At 42.9% G+C, this 19,416-nt stretch overlaps 6 protein-coding genes across 11 annotated transcripts; 3 read left to right on the top strand and 3 right to left on the bottom strand.

Annotated features, from left to right (window-relative positions):
- Positions 1–126: 126 nt before the first annotated feature.
- LOC108598203 (etoposide-induced protein 2.4) lies at positions 127–2,442 on the bottom strand. Its single transcript, XM_017984823.2, has 4 exons — positions 2,096–2,442; positions 1,728–2,026; positions 991–1,665; positions 127–932 (listed from the first exon to the last, which is right to left on the bottom strand). Exons 1-4 carry the CDS (start codon positions 2,108–2,110, stop codon positions 461–463), a joined length of 1,461 nt encoding a protein of 486 aa, XP_017840312.1. The 5' UTR covers positions 2,111–2,442; the 3' UTR covers positions 127–460.
- Positions 2,443–2,566: 124 nt separating this feature from the next.
- Positions 2,567–5,751, top strand: LOC108597398 (major facilitator superfamily domain-containing protein 1). 2 transcript variants are annotated; one of them, XM_017983939.1, is made up of 7 exons: positions 2,567–2,613; positions 3,210–3,753; positions 3,820–4,347; positions 4,403–4,880; positions 4,940–5,058; positions 5,115–5,214; positions 5,374–5,751. In XM_017983939.1, exons 2-7 carry the CDS (start codon positions 3,552–3,554, stop codon positions 5,420–5,422), a joined length of 1,476 nt encoding a protein of 491 aa, XP_017839428.1. In that variant the 5' UTR covers positions 2,567–2,613; positions 3,210–3,551; the 3' UTR covers positions 5,423–5,751. The 2 variants fall into 2 exon arrangements, with proteins under 2 accessions (XP_017839428.1, XP_017839437.1); XM_017983948.1 differs by having other exon boundaries at positions 5,115–5,281.
- A 58-nt stretch (positions 5,752–5,809) lies between these two features.
- On the bottom strand, positions 5,810–10,240 carry LOC108608357 (phosphoribosylformylglycinamidine synthase). Its single transcript, XM_017999704.2, has 4 exons — positions 9,077–10,240; positions 7,890–9,023; positions 6,671–7,828; positions 5,810–6,613 (listed from the first exon to the last, which is right to left on the bottom strand). Exons 1-4 carry the CDS (start codon positions 10,170–10,172, stop codon positions 5,910–5,912), a joined length of 4,092 nt encoding a protein of 1,363 aa, XP_017855193.1. The 5' UTR covers positions 10,173–10,240; the 3' UTR covers positions 5,810–5,909.
- A 990-nt stretch (positions 10,241–11,230) lies between these two features.
- LOC108594432 (protein slowmo) lies at positions 11,231–13,641 on the bottom strand. 3 transcript variants are annotated; one of them, XR_001914991.2, is made up of 3 exons: positions 13,549–13,641; positions 12,609–13,491; positions 12,392–12,493 (listed from the first exon to the last, which is right to left on the bottom strand). XR_001914991.2 is itself a non-coding variant. In XM_017979606.2 (2 exons), the coding sequence occupies exon 2, from the start codon at positions 12,389–12,391 to the stop codon at positions 11,732–11,734; it is 660 nt and encodes a 219-aa protein (XP_017835095.1). In that variant the 5' UTR covers positions 12,392–12,493; positions 12,609–12,676; the 3' UTR covers positions 11,231–11,731. The 3 variants fall into 3 exon arrangements, 1 of the variants encoding a protein (XP_017835095.1); XR_001914992.2 differs by having other exon boundaries at positions 12,609–13,494; positions 13,549–13,623; XM_017979606.2 differs by lacking the exon at positions 13,549–13,641 and having other exon boundaries at positions 11,231–12,493; positions 12,609–12,676.
- Positions 13,642–13,795: 154 nt separating this feature from the next.
- Positions 13,796–15,419, top strand: LOC108608571 (sesquipedalian-1). Of its 3 annotated transcripts, none has more exons than XM_017979312.1 (4): positions 13,796–14,035; positions 14,110–14,454; positions 14,513–14,719; positions 15,023–15,169. In XM_017979312.1, the coding sequence occupies exons 1-4, from the start codon at positions 13,975–13,977 to the stop codon at positions 15,073–15,075; spliced, it is 666 nt and encodes a 221-aa protein (XP_017834801.1). In that variant the 5' UTR covers positions 13,796–13,974; the 3' UTR covers positions 15,076–15,169. The 3 variants fall into 3 exon arrangements, with proteins under 3 accessions (XP_017834801.1, XP_017834800.2, XP_017855491.2); XM_017979311.2 differs by having other exon boundaries at positions 13,797–14,035; positions 14,516–14,719; positions 15,001–15,419; XM_018000002.2 differs by having other exon boundaries at positions 13,799–14,035; positions 15,001–15,419.
- A 756-nt stretch (positions 15,420–16,175) lies between these two features.
- On the top strand, positions 16,176–18,860 carry LOC108608570 (protein RCC2 homolog). Its single transcript, XM_018000001.2, has 5 exons — positions 16,176–16,278; positions 16,952–17,331; positions 17,389–17,970; positions 18,025–18,283; positions 18,349–18,860. Exons 2-5 carry the CDS (start codon positions 16,990–16,992, stop codon positions 18,624–18,626), a joined length of 1,461 nt encoding a protein of 486 aa, XP_017855490.1. The 5' UTR covers positions 16,176–16,278; positions 16,952–16,989; the 3' UTR covers positions 18,627–18,860.
- Positions 18,861–19,416: the final 556 nt, after the last annotated feature.

The raw sequence follows: 19,416 nt of genomic DNA, 5'->3' as shown, positions 1-19,416 counted from the left end.
TGTCATTTGTTTTAATTTTAAAAACAATTTATCACATCACAAATAACTGTAGCAATTTAAATGCATAGTAAAGTCCATTTTCATTAACTAGCTTTAATCATAATCTAAAAATATCAAACACTGCAATTGATAAAAATACAAAAGTTATATTTTTTTATTATACTTAGCTGAACTTTTGCCCGCAGAAATAATTATTGCTAAAAAAAATACGCTAATGATTACGTAGCAATTTTTTTTGGGGTAGAAACAGTATGATATGCTTATAACTAGGAATTAGATAATTAGCTGCTAGTTCGCGCTGCTGACTAGCGACTAGCATTGTCATCATGCTTAGGGTCTAAATCTTATTGGCTTTAAGTTACACAGTTCGTTGTAGTACGTTACCACATACACATAATATATATACTTATCTATATACATGTGCATAAAGCCTATATATTGTTACAAAAGAACGAAAATCTCACAAATTCCAGTCATCTGGTCCCGACTCCTGATGTACCACAGGCCTTGTGCGTGAACCAGCCACAGGTATAGGCACCATCGGCGTTATATTGCCTCGCAATGAGGTGCCACCAAAATAAGGAGGTCTATAGCTAGTGGGCGTATTTGCCGTAGAGCTGTGCGTCGACGAGGCCGAAGAGTCACGTACACGCGCCGCATCGAACACAGGCGGCTGTGCATAACGATAATGCGGTGAATCCGGCTGCGGCGTCTGTGAACGCGAATGTGACTCACGACGCGCCAAACGCTGCTGTTGCATCAAGTGCTGCTGCTTCTTTTGCTTTATCAGCAGCTCCTGACGCTGACGATGCTGCTGCTCCAGCTGTTTGCGTTGCTCTGCCAGCAAGCGATTGGTTTTGCTCCAGGGATTACCGCCAAAGCATAGATTGGATATAAACACAACAGGCGAAAAAAGAGGCAAAGAAAATTCGCTGGAAGCATGATAAATATTATTTGAAGCTCAGGCAGTTAAATATATTGATTACTTACGTGGTATCTACTATAGGCTTTGCCTCATTGCCGCTGAGTATAAAAAGCGGAAAGAATATAGAAAATATACAGCTGCTCACAATCACCGAGCTGGACATGTTGGTCAGCACCGTGAGCGGTATGCCGAATCCAAAAAAGTACGGCCAATTCTTTTCTATGTAGGTAAGGCGTCTATGCAGCTCCCAGCCCATGTTGAACCACTTGTATTCAAAGGAATACAGTGAGTATAGCAAGCATAGATGCACAAAGCACAGGGATGAACCAACATATTTTAGAGGCACTAGATTCACCAGCATACTTTGCACTAGAAACAGCATTTGCACAACCATGCTGAAGAGAAAGTCCGCCACCAGCTTGCTAATGCCAGGTATGAGCTGCGGTCTTCCTTTGCGCACACGATACGCCGCATTGGCAATATCGGCAAACCACAGCGAGCTGACAATTTTCGAAAGCATAAATATGGGCAGCACCCACATCATGCCAAACAGCAGCGAGAGTATGGGCTGCAGCCAGCTCCAGACATAAGGCAACGTGTCAGATTGCGCACCATAAAAAATGGTTAGACAAAACTTCAACGTGGGCAGCAGTACGTTCTCGAAGAGCACAATGCTTAGCCAGGTAAAGCCGCCATTGAGCAGGCAGCATTTGAATAGTTTCTTTGCAATTTTCTTCTCGCTGTAAATGCGTCATAAACGAACATTAGTCATGGCATACTTATGATAACTTCATTTACCTACCACTGTGGCTTGGCTTCGTCCGCAGGCTGCTTTTTCAGTATTTTCTCCAGCGTACGCTCATCCGTGTTTTCTTCTTGGGCACGCTTAGTGTACTCAGCTCGTATCATATCAGCAGCTGAGCTAGGCACTGGTGAATGTGAGCGCTCTGTTTGTCGCTGATGTTCTCTGTCCAATCGACGCAAATGACGCAGTGTCTCCTGCTCGGCCATTTGCGTTGCAACCTCATTGTCTATGTGTAATATAAGTGTCATGCCTCGTATGCTATCCCACAGGCCATACAAAATGCCCAGCGTTATGTTCTGTAAATAAATAAACAACGCATTAAAGCAATTAATGCACAACAAATTTGCATATGTAAATTATTTTACCTTTATTGCAGCCATTTCACCTCTAGCTTCTAGCCCTCTCAGTGTTTGCAATTATTATGCTTGTTAGTTGGGCATTACAAAAATAGATGTGTGTGTTGGCTTATAGTTTTGCACTTTTGTTTGAAACGTTTTGTTTTCGTAAAAATCTGCGCTGTTGCGACGACATTATTTCATAGCACAACAATGTGTGTCTGTGTGGGTGCGTGTTTATGTTTGTGTGTGTTTACACGAGGCACGGCACGAAGCCTGAAATTAAATTTGTATTTTTAAATTTAATTGTTGTATTGCAGTAGGTGCTCTCTTTATTTATGCAGATGCAGTCGTTCAATTGTTGCTCGTATAAATATTGTGATGACTGCTACGTGTAAACATCTGTTTTGATAATAATACACAGAGTTGCAATTCGCTTCTGCGATAGCTATCGATATGTTTGTATCGTTTCAACGGCCATTTGGGCCAAGTGGTAGCGGGCTAAAATAACAAATATGCAGTTCGGTTTTTCCGCTTGCGGAAAACAGGTAAGAGGCTACTATAACAGCTGTAAACAACCCTTACTTGTTGAACAGGCACATACTTGAATATATATCTACCATGCATATATAATTCGCACAGTGGCCTGCTTTTGTTGTGAATTGAGAACAATAACAAGAATAGTATATTCTTATCAGTAACTTAAGCAGTGTTTTTTTGAAATCATATAGCGCGCGCCTAATTATAAATTCAAAATAAACGTTTAGTCAGTAGGCGCTGCTGATTAATTGTTTGTATGTGACGTGGGTGTTTTGGCGTTGATAAAAGGAATTTAGATTCCAATATTTACATATGTTCACATATATGTGTGTGTGTGTGTGTATATGCATGTACATACATAGAAGTGTAAACAGTTTGGCTGATTTGCAATACGCAAATGACTGAAACGCTTTATGAAATTTTAAACCAGGTGTCAGTCACTTAATGCTTGACTAAAGCCGCCCACAATGCATGCACTTAATTGATTAGGAAAAAGCAAAGTCCCACACAAGATCTGTCTATTCCTGTCAATGTAGTTCATAAATAAATGTATGCATGTGTGTGAGTCTGCTTGTACTTATACAATATTTTCACTTTATTGCAGATTAACTACTCAAGCTGAATACTTCGCTTCACCCACGCTACGCCAATTACCGTTGCTTTTAGTGCGCCTGCACTTGCATTGAAATAATCAATAAATCTACAACAAAACAACAACAAAGCTTTCATGATGTGGCCCAGTGATAAGCAACAACAATAAAGCGCGCAGCCACAGGCTGCCCAAAGAAGCACAAAAACATCCCAAGTCATAGCCCAAGTCAACACACACACAAAAACATACTACCCACACCTCACACGCACACCCACACATATTTACACATACACGTACATATAGAACTTGCATTTGACATTTGGCAAATTGACTTTTGACTTTGTGTTGAGAATAATGTCACGACAGGAGCGTCAACCAATTGTGGAGGTTTCCAGCAGCAGCGGCGATGATGAGGCCAAGCCCGTGGTACGTCGTCGCAGCACACGGGATACGGAGATGGCCGCTGTGCCAGAATCGCGTAAGATGAGCTGCTGTGATCCCAGCAGCATGCCGCATCGTTTTCTCGCCTTGTTATTTATGTGCCTGCTGGGCTTTGGTGAGCTTAACTGCAATGACAAGTTGTTTGAATAAATGAATAATTAATTGTATTGTTTACGTTTAGGTTCCTATTTTTGCTATGATAATCCGGGCGCTCTGCAGGATGTGTTCCAGAAGGAGCTGCATTTGAATGCCACCGAGTTTACATTCATTTATAGCATTTACTCCTGGCCCAACATAGTGCTTTGTTTTGTTGGCGGCTTTCTCATCGATCGTGTCTTTGGCATACGTCTAGGCACTATTATTTATATGTTAATAGTGCTGGTGGGTCAATTGATCTTTGCCACTGGCGGCTTGATGGGAAAATTCTGGTTGATGATACTGGGTCGCTTTGTATTTGGCATTGGCGCAGAATCCTTGGCAGTGGCTCAGAACAGTTATGCGGTGTTGTGGTTCAAAGGCAAGGAGCTGAACATGGTGTTCGGACTGCAGCTATCGGTGGCACGTTTTGGCAGCACAGTCAATTTTTGGAGCATGCAACCGTTATACGACTATGTAACCAAATTCTATGAGGGCTACACTGGTTTGGGCGTCACTTTGTTCCTGGCCGCCGGCACTTGTGTCATGTCGCTAATCTGCACGCTGATATTAGGTAATTAATTTATTAATATTATGTTTACCATATAATTATGTATTAACATTTACAGGCTGGATGGACAAGCGCGCTGAGCGCATACTCAAGCGCAATAATAATCCAGGCGGTGAAATAGCCAAACTAAGCGATATAGTCTCCTTCAAGCTGGACTTTTGGATGGTTTCTGTTGTCTGCGTTGCTTACTATGTGGCCATATTTCCATTTGTTGCCTTGGGTCAGGCATTTTTCATCTCCAATTTTCAAATGACACCTGATCAGGCCAACAATGTCAATTCAATTGTGTATTTGATCTCGGCCATAGCCTCGCCATTGTTTGGTTTTGTCATTGATCGAGTGGGACGGAATGTGACTTGGGTATTTGTGGCTACAATTGCAACGCTGGTGGCTCATGTGCTGCTTACCTTTAGTCATCTTAATCCCTATATTGGCATGACTGTTATGGGCATGTCCTATTCAATGCTGGCTGCCAGTCTATGGCCTTTGGTAGCGCTCATTGTGCCGGAATATCAGCTGGGCACAGCTTATGGATTGTAAGCATTTATATACTATTGCTTAAAGTTAATTTATATAATTTTTTCTAATTTTTAAGCTGCCAATCTGTGCAAAACTTGGGTCTCGCTGTGGTTACCATAGTGGCTGGCATGATAGTCGACAGCAGCGGCGGCAGTCACTTCTGGCTGCAGCTCTTCTTCATGCTGTTCCTCATGAGTAAGCTATATAGTTATATACAAGCTTTATATTTTACATATGCATTATATTTTTAGTTTCGCTCTTGGCTACCTGCGCTATCTGGGCCTACGATCGCAAGCATCAGGGCAATCTGAATATGACACCGGCTCAGCGGGCTACGTATCACACATCCATGTACGTGAATATTGAGTCTAGTTGATCGTACTATTGATGTTGTTCATGTATTGGTGTTAATGATTGTGTGTGTATTATACTAGTCATTGATTAATTGCTGCATTTTATTAATCTACAATTTGTTTCTTCCAACAAAACCAAATAACATTAAAACTAAAGCTCAACCCAACGCGGCACTACGGATCGGCGGCCTCTATTGGGCAACTAAGTCTATATGCATATATGTAATATTTATTATATGATAACCAATGTGATGTTTGCATCTCTCCTAGATCTAACTATATTTGTGACCCACACTCTCTTGTTGTTGTTTAACTTTGGTGCATATCCTAAAAATATCCGCAAAGGTTTACTCTTGTTTATGCTTAAATATTGTATTGGAAACTTTACATATCAAAAAACCAGAAATTATTATTATTATGATTGTAAACTTTTGTGTTGTATAAATTATGTGCCAGTTGCCAAAGATAAATGTTATAAATAATATACACATAACTAGACCTGAAATGCAAAACTAAAATAAATTTCAATTCAAAATACGCATCAAATAATTCAAAATATTCTGATATACATATATTTATTGTAAAATTCATATTCGTATATAAATTTAAATTCGAAAAATGTAAAAAAATGTTTAGTGGAAAGTAAAAAAGGGTTGCGTATACTAGGAATGCAATAAGGAAGTCAGTTGGAAATTATTTCGATTGTTTGGCACACCATTTGTAGGCGTTGTTAAACATGAGCTGCCAAGGACTCTCGACAAGAGTTTTGGGCACAACGTAACCAGGTGGCACATAAGGCCACTGGTACATGGCACCACAGCGCTCGGGATGCGGCATTAGCGCCAAATGGCGTCCATCCGCTGAGCAGAGACCTGCAATGCCTTTGGGACTGCCATTGGGATTCATGGGATAGAGTTCGGTGGGCACGCCGGCATCATCGACATACTGCAGCGTAATCAATTGCTCCTCCTGCAGCTGGCCAAGCAGCTGTTCGTGCTGGAAAGCAAAGCGCCCCTCGCCATGAGCTACCCAACAGCCCAGAACCAGATGTTCCATGGACTGCATCATTATAGAACGATTTGGTGGTATCTTAAGCGTAGACCAGCGGCACTCAAAGCGCTGTGAGCGATTATGCAGCAAGGCCAACTCCGGATGCAATGGCGTCGAATCATGCTGCTTGCTGCTGCCCACAAAGCCAATCATTGTCATTAGCTGGCAACCATTGCAAATGCCCAAGGAGAACACATCCTGCCGATGCTTGAATGCCTCAAATTGTGGCTGCAACAGTTTGCTGTGCAAAATATTTGCAGCCCAGCCCTTGGCAGAGCCCAAGGTGTCAGCATAGCTGAAGCCACCCGGAAAGATGAGCCCACGATATTGTGACAACGTTGTGCTGCCTGTAAGCGATTCAATAATAAATAAATATATAATTTGAGTGTTTGTGCTTGACTTACCCGCTAGCAGATCCGACATGGTAACATCATGCACTTCGAAGTTGGCGCGCAGCAGACAGGCCATCATCTCGCGTTCGCTATTGACGCCTTCCTCGCGCAGCACAGCGACGCGTATGGTCTGGGAGCAGCGTGTCAGCTTGAGCTCCGCCTCAAGATTCGCTGGCATCTTGTACTGCGGCGCTTGACGATAGTCCAGGCTGTCAAATTCAGACTGCGCGCATTCGACATAAGCCTGCAGCTTCTCCAGCTCAAAGCTGGTGCGTTCCCATTGCTTGTAGAGCTTGCGCAGAGATTCATTAAGCAGCACTTCGGCGCCACGCTTGATATGCACCTGTGCCTTGTCCAAGCCATAGCCGACGCTCTGGCCCAAATAATAATTTGGCACGCCTGCTTTTTCAAAGCGCGCACGCACTTGCTGCAGCTTGTCGTGGTCCAGCTCCAGCACCCAGCCGCACTCCTCAGCAAAAAGCAACGCCACATCGCGACCAATCCAAGCCACTTGCTTGCTGCAAGCATCGTAGTTGTCTATGCCCGCCAGCGCCTGCTCCAGCTGCAGCTCCAGACCACTTAGACCGCCTATAGCCATTTCTAGCAGGCAGACTAGCAAGCCACCATCACTCACATCATGTCCAGCATGCAGGCAACCTTCAGCCAACAGCTGCTGCGTCAACTCGAAAGCCTTAACCAGCAACTGCGGCTGATCCAGCTGCGGCACGCAATCGCCCTGTTGAGCATAAGCTTGTGCCAATGATGAGCCACCCAGGCGCGCACTGCGCTCTGTAGTAATCCAAAGCAGCGCAGTTGCACGACCAAGTGCTGGTCCCTTTAGGTCTGGAGTAACGCGCACGCGCACATCCGGACAGGGTGCATAGGTGGACAGCACAAGCGTGCCTGGTGACTTGATGACTTCACCATCCAGCTTGGCAGCCATCGACAGCGAATCCTTGCCACCATCAATGCCTATGCGCAGTTTCAGCAAAAGATCACTCAGCGCTTGGCAAGCTTCATACATTTTGTAGCCCTCGCCTGGCAGTTTGGCTGCCCACATCCAATTGCCTGAGCACTTGATGTCCGCCAGCGCGCTAATCTTGACAAAGACCAGATTGCTCAGCGCTTCGGCAACGCACATGTGAGCCATGGCCACTGGACTAAGCAGACCTAGAAAAATAAAAGGCAACTTTAATAATTGCTTTAAGAACTTTCTAGATCTCCAACTCACCTTTGATGGGCTGCGTGCCTATGGAGCTAGCAATGCCTGCATGACTAAAGTGCGACACTGTGGTCAGCGCGTAATCCGACAGTGGCGCCTGCAATGGACCCACACACTGCTGCTGGGCAATCAAACCGCTGACACAGCGATCCACCTTGTTGGTGAGGAAACGTTTGCTGCCCACGGCTACGAGACTGAGCACGCGCTCCAGAGCCTCAGTTAACTGCAAGGCCTTGGGTAGCTGCAGTTGCTTTAGCGGATTAGGCATGGCATCTAGCACATAGCTGCGCTTGGGCATATCACCCAGCACATGACACAACTCCAAATCAAAGGGTGCAGGTCCATAACTTGCACGTGTTTGTGGCTCCAGGGCTTGCGCCATATTTGTTGGCGCTGCTTGTTCCACTAGTGTGACCTTGCCATCACCAGTAACCACGCCCACAAAGCTAATGGGGCAACGTTCACGTGCACAAATGCGTTCCAGCAGCGCACGCTGATCCGGATGACAAAGTATGGCATTGTTTTCTTGATACTCGGCGCCCCAAAGTTCCAGCGCAGTTATAGTTGGATCACCCAGCTGAAACTCCTTGGAGAATATTATGGCACCCGCAAAACCCGGCTCGACTAGCTCCTTCAGCACATTGCCATTGCCGCCAGCGCCTTGATCGTGAATAGCCAATATGGGATTACGATCGCCCAACTCCAAGCAGGCGCGCACTACGCGATTCAGTTTGTTTTCCATTTCGGCATCACCACGCTGTACAGCATTGAAATCAAGCTCCGCATCGCCAGAGCCCTGCACTTCCACCGAACTGGCTGCACCGCCGCCCACGCCAATGCGATAAACAGGTCCACCAATCTTGGCTAGCAGCTGACCACGTTGCGGATCCAACTTCTGTCGCATGTTGGCTGGCATTGTGCCCATGCCGCCGCTAAACATTATAGGCTTGACAAACTCCTCACGCTGGCTTGGAGCGGCAGCATTGGGCAGTCCATAGGATACAGTGAAGCCAGCTATGAGCGGCTCACCAAATTTGTTGCCATAATCGGAGGCGCCATTGCTAGCCTCTATGAGCACTTGAAGCGGCGGCGCAAATGAGCTGGGATACTTGAGTCCAGTGGGCTCATAGGGCTGAGCATAGCCTGGCAGGAAATGGAATTCGTATAAAAGTTTACAATTAATGCCAACTACTCACCTGGAATATGCAGCGCGCCCACGCAGTAGCCGGCTGTGCCTGCTATGGGCAGACCACCTCTGCCCACGCCCTGGACATCGCGCAGTCTGCCGCCCGTGCCGGTGGTGGCACCACTGAAAGGTGCCACTGCTGTGGGCATATTATGCGTCTCTGCAGTAAAGATAAGATCCGACTGCATGCGCTGCAGTTCCATTTTGCTTGGCGCACCCACCACACTTGGCTGCAGAGCATCATGCTCAAAGCCCACAATGGCGCTGCTGTTATCACTAAATTTAATTGTATTATTTGGATTTGTATTTGCTTGCGTGTCCATGATAAGCTTGATGAGAGACTTGGGCAGCTCCTTGCCATCGTGGATCATGCGTCCGCGGAAGAACCAATGCCTGGAATGCTCGCTGTTGCTCTGAGCGCAGTCGAAAAGCTCCACCGTAGTGGGATTACGCTTCAAGGTTTGGGCAAACAGCTCGTAATAATAGTCCAAGTCAAATTCGGTGAAGGCCAAGCCTAGTTCGGTATTGATACGCTCCAGCGCTGAGCGTCCTTGCTCCAGCACTGGAACATAGTGCCAGGCAGCCTGCTGCAATGGCAGCTGCTCATCAAAGCTTTCTACGGGCGTATTCTCCGCCGTATACGGGCACTCGGTCATGCGATCTCCAAGCTGTGTGGCATACTGAGTGAGCTCCACTCCAGACGGCAGCTTATTGCCTGCAAAGCTCAGCAGGTAACGCGTTGAGCTCTCCATGCGTCGCACCTCGCTGTAGCCCAGGTTTTGAAATATATTAACGCAGTTGGTTGAGTACGCCGTGGAGAAATTAAAGCGTGGTCCAATCTCCAGCAGCAGCTGATTCGCTTGCTGCGCCTGCAATGTGGGACGCTCACCCAAACTGTCAACCGTTTGCAGCGGCTGCTTGATAAGCCAGCGCATAAGCTGTTCCAAGGACAGCTCATGCTTTTGCTGCTTCGTGTACTCTAGATGATAGCAACGCTCCATGCGCACTGACACCAGCTGCTGATTCGACGCCTTCAGACGCTGCAGCACGCGCTGCTCCTCGGCGGCATCGAACGCCTGCGCGTCATAGTAACGGAGTATGGTCATGTTGTCCTACAAATAAAATTTGTCAATTTGAATTTGGAGCAAAGCCACTTGCACTTGCGTTCGCCTAGAGCGCTGTAATCTAACTGAGACTTGGCCTCGCTGCCAGTTGGTAACCAAGTGTGCACATCCCACATTATCGGACCTGCTCAGCAGGGTTATCAACCGCAGATAGAAGCTTCAAGTTACAATTTGTTGCAATTGCAGTTTGCGTTGGGCGTCATCAACATGTTTATTTGTTTTTGTAGCAGACGAAGCTGCAGATAAGCGCTCAATGTAAACATATTTTCGCACACATACTCACAGCAACCTGTTGCCACAGCCCACAATTGTTATTGATTAAATTAAATTCGTTTAATATTTATTAAACAATAAAGACGTGCGCACGTGCGTAGCAAGCCGACAAAAACAAAGAGAGAAAGCAACTCTCGCTGAGAGCATTCCGCATTTGCAAGCTTCGAATCAGCTGTTGCGAAAGCTTTAATGTAAAAGCTTCACAATCATTTAATACATATGCATGTACATATGTAATTTTAATATATTTAAAATATTTTACGCAATATACATATGATATAAATTACAGACCTCTTGCTTTATAATGCAATTTGTTACATAAAAAGCAACACTTGTTACATTTTTTTCACAACTTCATTTACTGTTGCTAACTGCTTTGCTCATAGCTTTGTTTCGTGACGTACACATATGCATATGTTTATATGCATGTGTGTATAGTAAGTGAACACCTTGTGTACGACGTCATAAGTGTTTGCTATTAATAAACAAAACTTACTAGTTTAATACCCTTGAACTAAACAAATGAGCTATAATTAGTGTTAAAAATGTATACAGATAATTTTTAAACCATAGGAAGTAACACACGTGCGGATACAGGAAGTGAAAGCACGCCTACACTGCATGCATTTTATTCTTATTTATAAATAATGCAAATTAATTCGACTGCATCAAGTGTCAGGCAAATAGTTCTTCCGCCAAGAACGCAATTACTCGTGTATATATGTATAGTAGATAATAATAAAAGCCACTTGAACTTGATAGTTTTTTTTTTTGGTGAGCAATTGCTATTTATTTGTTGCTCCTATATTTTATGGATGTATATAATATTTTTTCGGCATTATGCAGTTTACAAACTATATTTTGTTTATGAATTAGAGACGTAACTCTTGCTATTATGGCAACTGCTGCTGTTTCCTAGTGCGCTTATCGGATTCTGACCCTAATCAACAATTCATGCGCGTGCCTTCAATTGACAACGAGCGAGCGCTATACTTAATGATAAACCATGGAAAAGTTATTTTAAAAAATCGCTTTACAAAATATACATAGCTTGTATGCAGGTCAAAGTGTTCAAAAACAAAATATAAGCAAACTGCAAAGAGAATATTGTAATTTCTTATAGGTTATTGCTGCTGTCGTTGATGATGTTGTTTATCGTTTTGGTATTTGTTGTGATTTAGTGCATTTTAACGCTGATTATCAGCGTACCTATTTAAACTCTTAATAATTCGCTACCTAACAGCTCCTACTCCAGTTCTCACGAGCTTCTATGTTATGTGCATTGCTTTTGCCGCCTTCGCTGCCTGCACATGGATTTCATCCATGCTCTTTCTCGCGCTCTCCGTGACCTCATCAATGGATCGCCGTGTATTGTGTAAAAGTTCATCTGTGCCCCGCGCTGCCGATTCGGCAATGCCTTTGACCTCCGTGTTTATAAGTCCAATGACCCACTCAAGGCCTTGTCGCCCTTTGCCGGCGTTTGAGCTTATTGTTGAGGTTAGCAAGTCTTCCATGTAGTGTGAGAGTGGCACTCCATAAACAGTTACTGTTGCTTCTTGTTTCAGCAGCGTCTTGCTCGCATCTGAGGGATGTGGTTCATAGTAAAGCACTTCATCCACGCTGATGTTCCGGCAAAATGTGAGATTATTGGTTTTTAAAACCATTTGCTTGCGCTGCGGATCTACCGTTGAGCGCTCGCTAGCAAAACACGTCTTGGCTGTGCCAATCAGCGCGTGTGTCCATTTGGGGAAATACCATTTTGATTGCACTAGCCGATGTGTATGCAGCACACCGTTGACAACCTGACGCTCCACTACATCCGTGCCAATGATTGATGGTGTCATCGGATTGGGATATTTGCGCCATGCCGCCTGTGTGACAGTCTCCCACGGGTGGTTGAATATATGCTCAGACGTCCAGATTTTCATTATGCAAGCGTTGTGATGTCGCGGTCGTCGTCGTCGTCGCAGTGAGAGTACGAGTGTACTTTTCACTCGTTCGGTTCGCAATAAAGGCGTCTGATTGGCAGCCTGCTTGTCACCAAGCACACAAGCAATAATAAAAATAAAGAAAATTTGTATTAGGCACGTTTTACAAAATATAATTTAGAGTAATCTATATTTTTTGTCCGAAAACTCAACCGACCTTTACTCAGGTGTTTTGCGAGTAACTTCACATGTTATACGGATGACAGTGTATTGCTCGAGATTGGGTAATGAGTCACTATTACTCATAAGTAACGAGTTGTAACAACGACAATAATACCAATATTTGTGTGCAGATCAGCGCATATTTATTTCCTTATTTCTATGAGACTTTTGGTGTAGCTTAATATTACATTACATAAACTTGCTCTAGTCCCCATTAAAAGTTCTTACGTAAACATCATAGGGCCGCCTTTGCATACGCTGCAAGCGGTCCTCTAAAAACTTTCGAAATGTCGTCATGGTATGGACGTCTTCTTTAAGCTTACGCTTTTCGATACTAAAGCAATTCTCCAAGTCGTTCTGTGAAGGTGCCACCTTATCCTTCAATGCTTTCTCTAGACGGGCTGTGATCTGATTACGTATATTGAAGCTCTCGTAGTTTAATATTTTCGCTAGCGCCTTTACAGGTGGGCGTCGTGGAATAGGGACTCTGGCAGATGTACTGGCTTCTTCAGACGTAGACGCAGCGTTGACGCTTACAGATTCTGCAGGGATCTCTTCGTGTCCATTAGTCTCATTTTCCCCCTGTGTCTCGTTGTTGACAGTAACTTCGGCGCGATTTGTCGGAAGTGAAACGCTTGTAATTGAGGACACTTTCGGTAAATCATTTTCATTGTGTTCTGTAACGATCTCAGTAACATTGTCCTGTTCTATGAATTCTAACAATGAAGGCTCTTCCGGATGCGGGGGCTCCGGCGGTGCGCCACAAGTTGGTGTTTGAAAGTTTGTCAAGTGAAAAACGCCATTGGTATCGTAGAATTTATAGCCCAGCATTTCCAGAGCAATTTCTGTGAGTAAGTACGACATCTTAGCACTTCTATCTGCTATTAAGAAATGTAAAATTAGTTAAATGGACACAATTATCGTTTCTTATTTACTTTACAAACAGCAAACTAAAAATCAATAAATACAGGACGCTTTTTTGAGAACTATGTTAGATGTAACTGTGACTTTTTAAGCGAGTAAATTATTTTTAATAAATACTTAAATTATTTGACTGAAATCTAGGAGCATTCAAATTGAAATTCTTGTAGATTTAGATTAAAGCTATTATTATAACTTGGAATAGTTAAAAAATTAAAATACTTTTAACTCTGGCAGTAAATATGTATGTCACTGTCACAGTTACTTATTAAATTTCGGTGTGGTAGCATTGTTTGATGTCATATGTTTACTAAGCGTTTGTAAATATGTACGTGTATTTGTATTTGCTTTTATGCAGGTGACCAAAATATAACAAACAAAGCAAATTACTAATGTTTTTGCAAATCCTGTGGCGTTCTTAACAAATAAAGTTTGTCACTATGAAAATTAATGAAAAGAACTTGTGCGTGTTTGCAAGAACGCCGCCATTTGACATGGAAGGTTCGTATGATTCAAATATTTCTGACATATTGACACTATTTTGTTACTTTATCTATTAATAAATAATCTTGCAGGTTTTCTCAACAAGCGTGGCGAGATAAATAAAGCATTTCAACGTCGCTATTTTGTACTAAAAGGCAACCTGCTGTTTTACTTTGAGTCGCGCCTGGACAAGGAACCACTGGGGCTAATTATAGTAGAGGGCTGCACCATAGAGCTGTCGTCCCATGAGCTGGAGTCAGATAACTATTGCTTTGAAATTGCATTTAATGGCAATCGTACGTATGTGCTAGGTGCGGACTCACAAGACATCATGGAAGCATGGATGAAGGCATTAACCTGTGCTGGTTATGATTACAAGCGTATAATAGTGGCAGAGCTGCAACGGCAGCTCCAAGAGATCGAAGACTCCAGAAACAGTGAGCTAGTTAATTAATTAAATATGTTTTTATAACATGTTAATGTATTTTGCCGCAGAAGTGCCTGACACGACGATAGAGTCGGATGCACTGGGCAAACCTAAGCCGCCACCTCGACGGCAGAATCCTTTTAACCGCCCAGCACCAGCGCCACCACTGCCACACGACAATGGACTTCGCGGCGGCGTAGTTATGTCGCCCATGCCGTTCATACCTGGCTACTTTGGCTCTAGTAAGCAGCAGCAAGAGCATCAGCAACTTATGGGTAAGCATTGGAAATCTGAGCGCTATGACGTCAGCTGTTGCTTTAGTCATTCGTCAGCTGTTTTGAGGTTACCGTTAAAAAGCAAAGTAGATAACCAACAATTTGTCATTGACTGCTGCCGCGCTTTAAGCGTTCGATTAATTGAACTCGCATTTATTCGCAGCTCAAAGCTTATCACAGTCACATTTGTCTGTTCTTTCGAAAAATGCCGATTTGCGACATCGTCACAAAAATTTGCTGCATATTTCCTACTCAAGGATATAAACTTTTAAATGTTGCAGATAATAAAAATGCCAATTGTAGTGACAATCCACAAAGAACGCCAAAGGGGACGCGTCGACAAGCGCCAGGAGTAGTTGCAGCAGCAGCATCAGGAGCAGCACCCCACAGCGTTTTCTACAAAGATCAGCCCGTAGCACCAGCCAGATCCGCAGCATTGCAAACCATCAGCAACAACAATGTGGGGGATCGTGCCGAGCAACAACGTCGATGTGCCCAAGCCATAGAGGATTTTAAGCGAGATCATGAGCGTTATCGTGAACATGTTATGCCCGATATTATTGCATATCGTCAACGGCACAAGCAGCCGCTTATACAGTTCTAGCGAGCGCTGTTAAAATTAAACTTTTCGTATTATACAATGAAAATTACATTTAAATTATCTATATTTATGTTCAACTTATTCTGTGTTTTAAATATACCTTATGTTCACAAATCAAAACATATATATTATGTGCTATAATTGCAACAGATATTCTCGCAGCAAGTCGTTTCTCTCTTGTTGTATTGCATTTGACTCTTCAATTCGCTTGCCCAGTTCTCTTATTGCTGCAATTCTACTGCGCTCTAAGTTAAGCAACTGCTCTTCATACCCAGTTAATTTGACTGATTCTTTCGGGTTTTCATGCGCATCTGATATCACTATATTTTGTGGTTGTGAGTCGCCTCTTATTGTATCCGATGTGGTAGTAGTTTCGTCTTGAAATAAATCGTTAAAGGCATCATAGTATTCCCAAGCAATACGTTTGCGTCCATTCTTTTGCAAAGCCTCTCGACATGTCCTATATGTTTTTTTCATATTGCGCCATTTTCGATCGCAAATATCCTGGCTAATGCGCTTATAGCCGGCACTTTGCATTTCAAGCACTATTTCTGCCCACAAGTTACCTTTCCGTACTTTTGGATCGCGAAAACGAAACCTACGCTTTGTATAAAGCTGCACTAATAACTTGGTGCTCTTTGTATTCCAGTGCCAATCGACATTGTCCTCATCGTCGCATTCTAGGTAATAATGTGTAGTTTCAACGTCATCATCATCCATTTTTACTGTATTTTAGTTCGTTTTGTAGCCTAAAAATGTTTACTACAATTGTATCTGTTTACGTTATTACCATGAATGCTTGGATGACACTGTGTTTTACGCGCTGGCATTTATTAGTGTATTTTTACCGGGTTAGGTGTGTACACACTGCTGATTGTGACTGCGTTCGTTTTGTTGTTTTTGCTGCTTGCGGATTGGAAATTGCGTACGAAAAGTTGTAAATTAAAACGCTTGAAATGTAAGTTAATATAAAGTAGTTTGTCAAGCAGTCAATTAGTATTGTCATCTTTTAAAATTAAGCATAGTTAAGTTTTAACAAACAGAGTTACAAACCAAATTTGCTTTGTGTGTTTTTGGCAAAGTGACGCCAACATTCAAATGCGAATTTAAGCCGCCTTTCAATTCGAACTGTGCTGGAAATTAAACAGCGCTTAACTCTGCATAATAATCTATTAGTGGCTTTTGCAAGTTCTTAAATATACAATGGATATTTTGTGTTGGTTTCTTTGCGAAAAAGCAAAAGTGTCGCAGTCGCCGTCAGCAGAGCAGCGGGCGGCTTTGTGTTGGCGTTCATTTTGTTTTTCCCTGCTTGCAAAACTACCACACACACATTTTCATGTTGTGTATGTCAAGCACACACAGTTGTATACAATGCGTGAGAGCTAGAGATGAGAATTAATGTTAATGATTAAACACAAGCTTATCTTTAATGCAAATAAAATAACTTGATTAGAATTCAATAAGGCAGCTCAAACATTTACCAACTCTTTGGTTGGTAGTAATAATATTGTTTGGTAAAATATATACATATTTGAATCACGCACTCACCCCTAGCCGCAATGGCTACGCTCTGGTGCGTGGAAATTCAGGTTCTGGCTATGATACTCAACGATTGTGTTGCCTCTTTGCAGATACAGAGACTAAGTCAGATAAGCAAGAGAAACAAAATATGTCGGCTAAGCGCAAGTCAGGTGGAAACGGAGCTGGACCCAACAAACGTCGCCCCAAAAAGAAGGAGTCTGACTATGAGGACGAGTTTAGCGAGGACTCCGATGAAGATTTGGCGCAACAGCAACACGCTGCCAGTCAAATGGAGGTGCTGATACCACACGATAATCTGGATCCGCCTAGTAAACTGCCCGAGGACTTGCTGGCCACACTGGAAAAGACACCGGGCCAGCTGCTTTTGGCCGGCATGGTGACCTGGGATCTAACTGGGAAACGAGATCGCAAAAATGTCACCAAAGTGCGCCCCAATCTGTACAGTTTCCATCGCTTTACAGATGAGAAGGTAAGATTTAGCATGAATGCAATTAATTAGGCTCTTAGTTAACCACTAAAATTGCAGTATCGTTCTGTGGCAAGTGGACCGACTGCTGCGCACTCGATACTTATCAATATGGATCGCAAAGCGTTGGGTTTTGGTCGAAATCCTAGCGGACAACTGGGTCTTAGCCCGGACATTAAGTTGGTGGAGAAGCCTACATTGATACCAGCGCTGGAGCAACTCAACACTGTGCAGGCGGCCTGTGGAAGACATCACACTCTCTTTCTTACCGACACCGGCACGGTGTACGCTTGCGGTGAAAACAAATCCGGACAGTGCGGCGTGGGCAATACTCATCCCATTATAAATACACCCACACCCATTAACTATCGTGGGCCGCCAATTATTCGCATTGGTTGTGGCGCAGAGTTTTCTGTTATACTCGATATTAAAGGCAATTTGCACACTTTTGGCTTGCCGGAGTACGGCCAATTGGGCCACAATACGGATGCCAAGTATTTTGTGAATGCCAACAAGCTGTCATTCCATTTCGAGACTTCGCCCAAAAAGGTTGTGCTCTATATTGAGAAGAGCAAGGAGGGACATGTGACGCCCGTGGATGGTGTGCAGATTGTAGATTTTGCCTGTGGCAACAATCACACAGTAAGTGACAAAAGTAAAACCAAAAGTGATGAAGCTAAATATATTTTTTAACAGGTAGCGATTGACTCCAAGAAACGCGTCTATAGCTGGGGCTTTGGAGGCTTTGGCCGACTGGGCCATGCCGAGCCAAAAGATGAGATGGTACCGCGTCTTATGAAATTCTTTGACACTCAGGGACGTGGCGGTCGCAGTGTTTACTGTGGCTCCACTTTTAGTTTGCTTGTCAATGAGCTGGGACTGCTGTATCTTTTCGGCCAGAACAAGAAAACAGGCGAGGCCAACATGTATCCCAAGCCGGTGCAAGACTTGGCAGGTTAGTGCGCTGAGAAAATATCTCATAAATTTGTAAGTGCATTCATTATCTTTTTTCTTCTTAAGGTTGGAACATCACATCAATTGGATGCGCCAATACGTCAGTTATGATTTCAGCAGATGATACTCTCATTGCCTGGGGTGCTTCGCCAACATTTGGTGAGCTGGGCATTGGCGAGTTTCAGAAGTCATCGACGGTACCCAAGGAGGTGCCAAAAATGGATAACATTAAAATACCTCAGGTCGCCATGGGCTATTCCCATACGGCTCTGCTTGTGGACACTAGCCATGAAGGCACTCAGCAGAAATATGAGAAAATGCCCGAATATACTATTGATGATTAGATAATCGGCGTTTTGCTCACTTTCTCTATCCACAAGCAAGAAACAAAACAACAAAAGTATACCGCTGCCAACAATAATACTGCTCTTATTATATAGAAACTTTAATGAAGTTAACTTCAAACAAAATATGTGAACTGATCAACGAAACGCTGCTGCTACTTATTGCAAGAAAATCAATAATTCATGAACATTTTTTATTGCGTAAGTTTAAACTTTTTTTTCTCTACAATGCAACTCCACTCAATGATTGTATCTCAAATATCTATTGTGTATTTATCAAATATTGCGATTACAATAGTTTGATAATTAGTTTTCGTAATTTATTTTTTTCTATTTATACATGCTTATATATTTTGTAACACCAACTGTCTTTTATTTATTGCCGCCCAAATTAGGCTTAAAATTTTGTATCCTTCAAACATTATTCCAAACGTAACGCATAATTATCTATACCTAAATATACTGATATATCATTTTTTAATGGCCGCTTAGTTAAGTCTAACGATTTACAGTATTGCATTGTCTGCCTTAGACAGCATTATAAACAAAAAAACAATACACTCACAAACAACACACACACAAACAACTACATTGTATAATTAAGCGCATAAGTTAATAAAATATTAAAAACAAAAAATTATATACATTATATACAAAATCAGAGTATACAACGGAAGAAATCCAATACAAGTTGCAACTATTGAAAAACATTATGCATTTTAATCATATACAAAATATTTAAATAAAGAGAAAACATTTCTTTAAAAAAAAAATTTTTTAAATGGGTAAT

This window comes from Drosophila busckii, chromosome 2L, assembly GCF_011750605.1.
Source record: "Drosophila busckii strain San Diego stock center, stock number 13000-0081.31 chromosome 2L, ASM1175060v1, whole genome shotgun sequence".
NCBI classification, from domain to species: domain Eukaryota; kingdom Metazoa; phylum Arthropoda; class Insecta; order Diptera; family Drosophilidae; genus Drosophila; species Drosophila busckii.
Note: the sequence above shows the minus strand (reverse complement) of the source record. Positions and strands in the feature narration are given on the sequence as shown.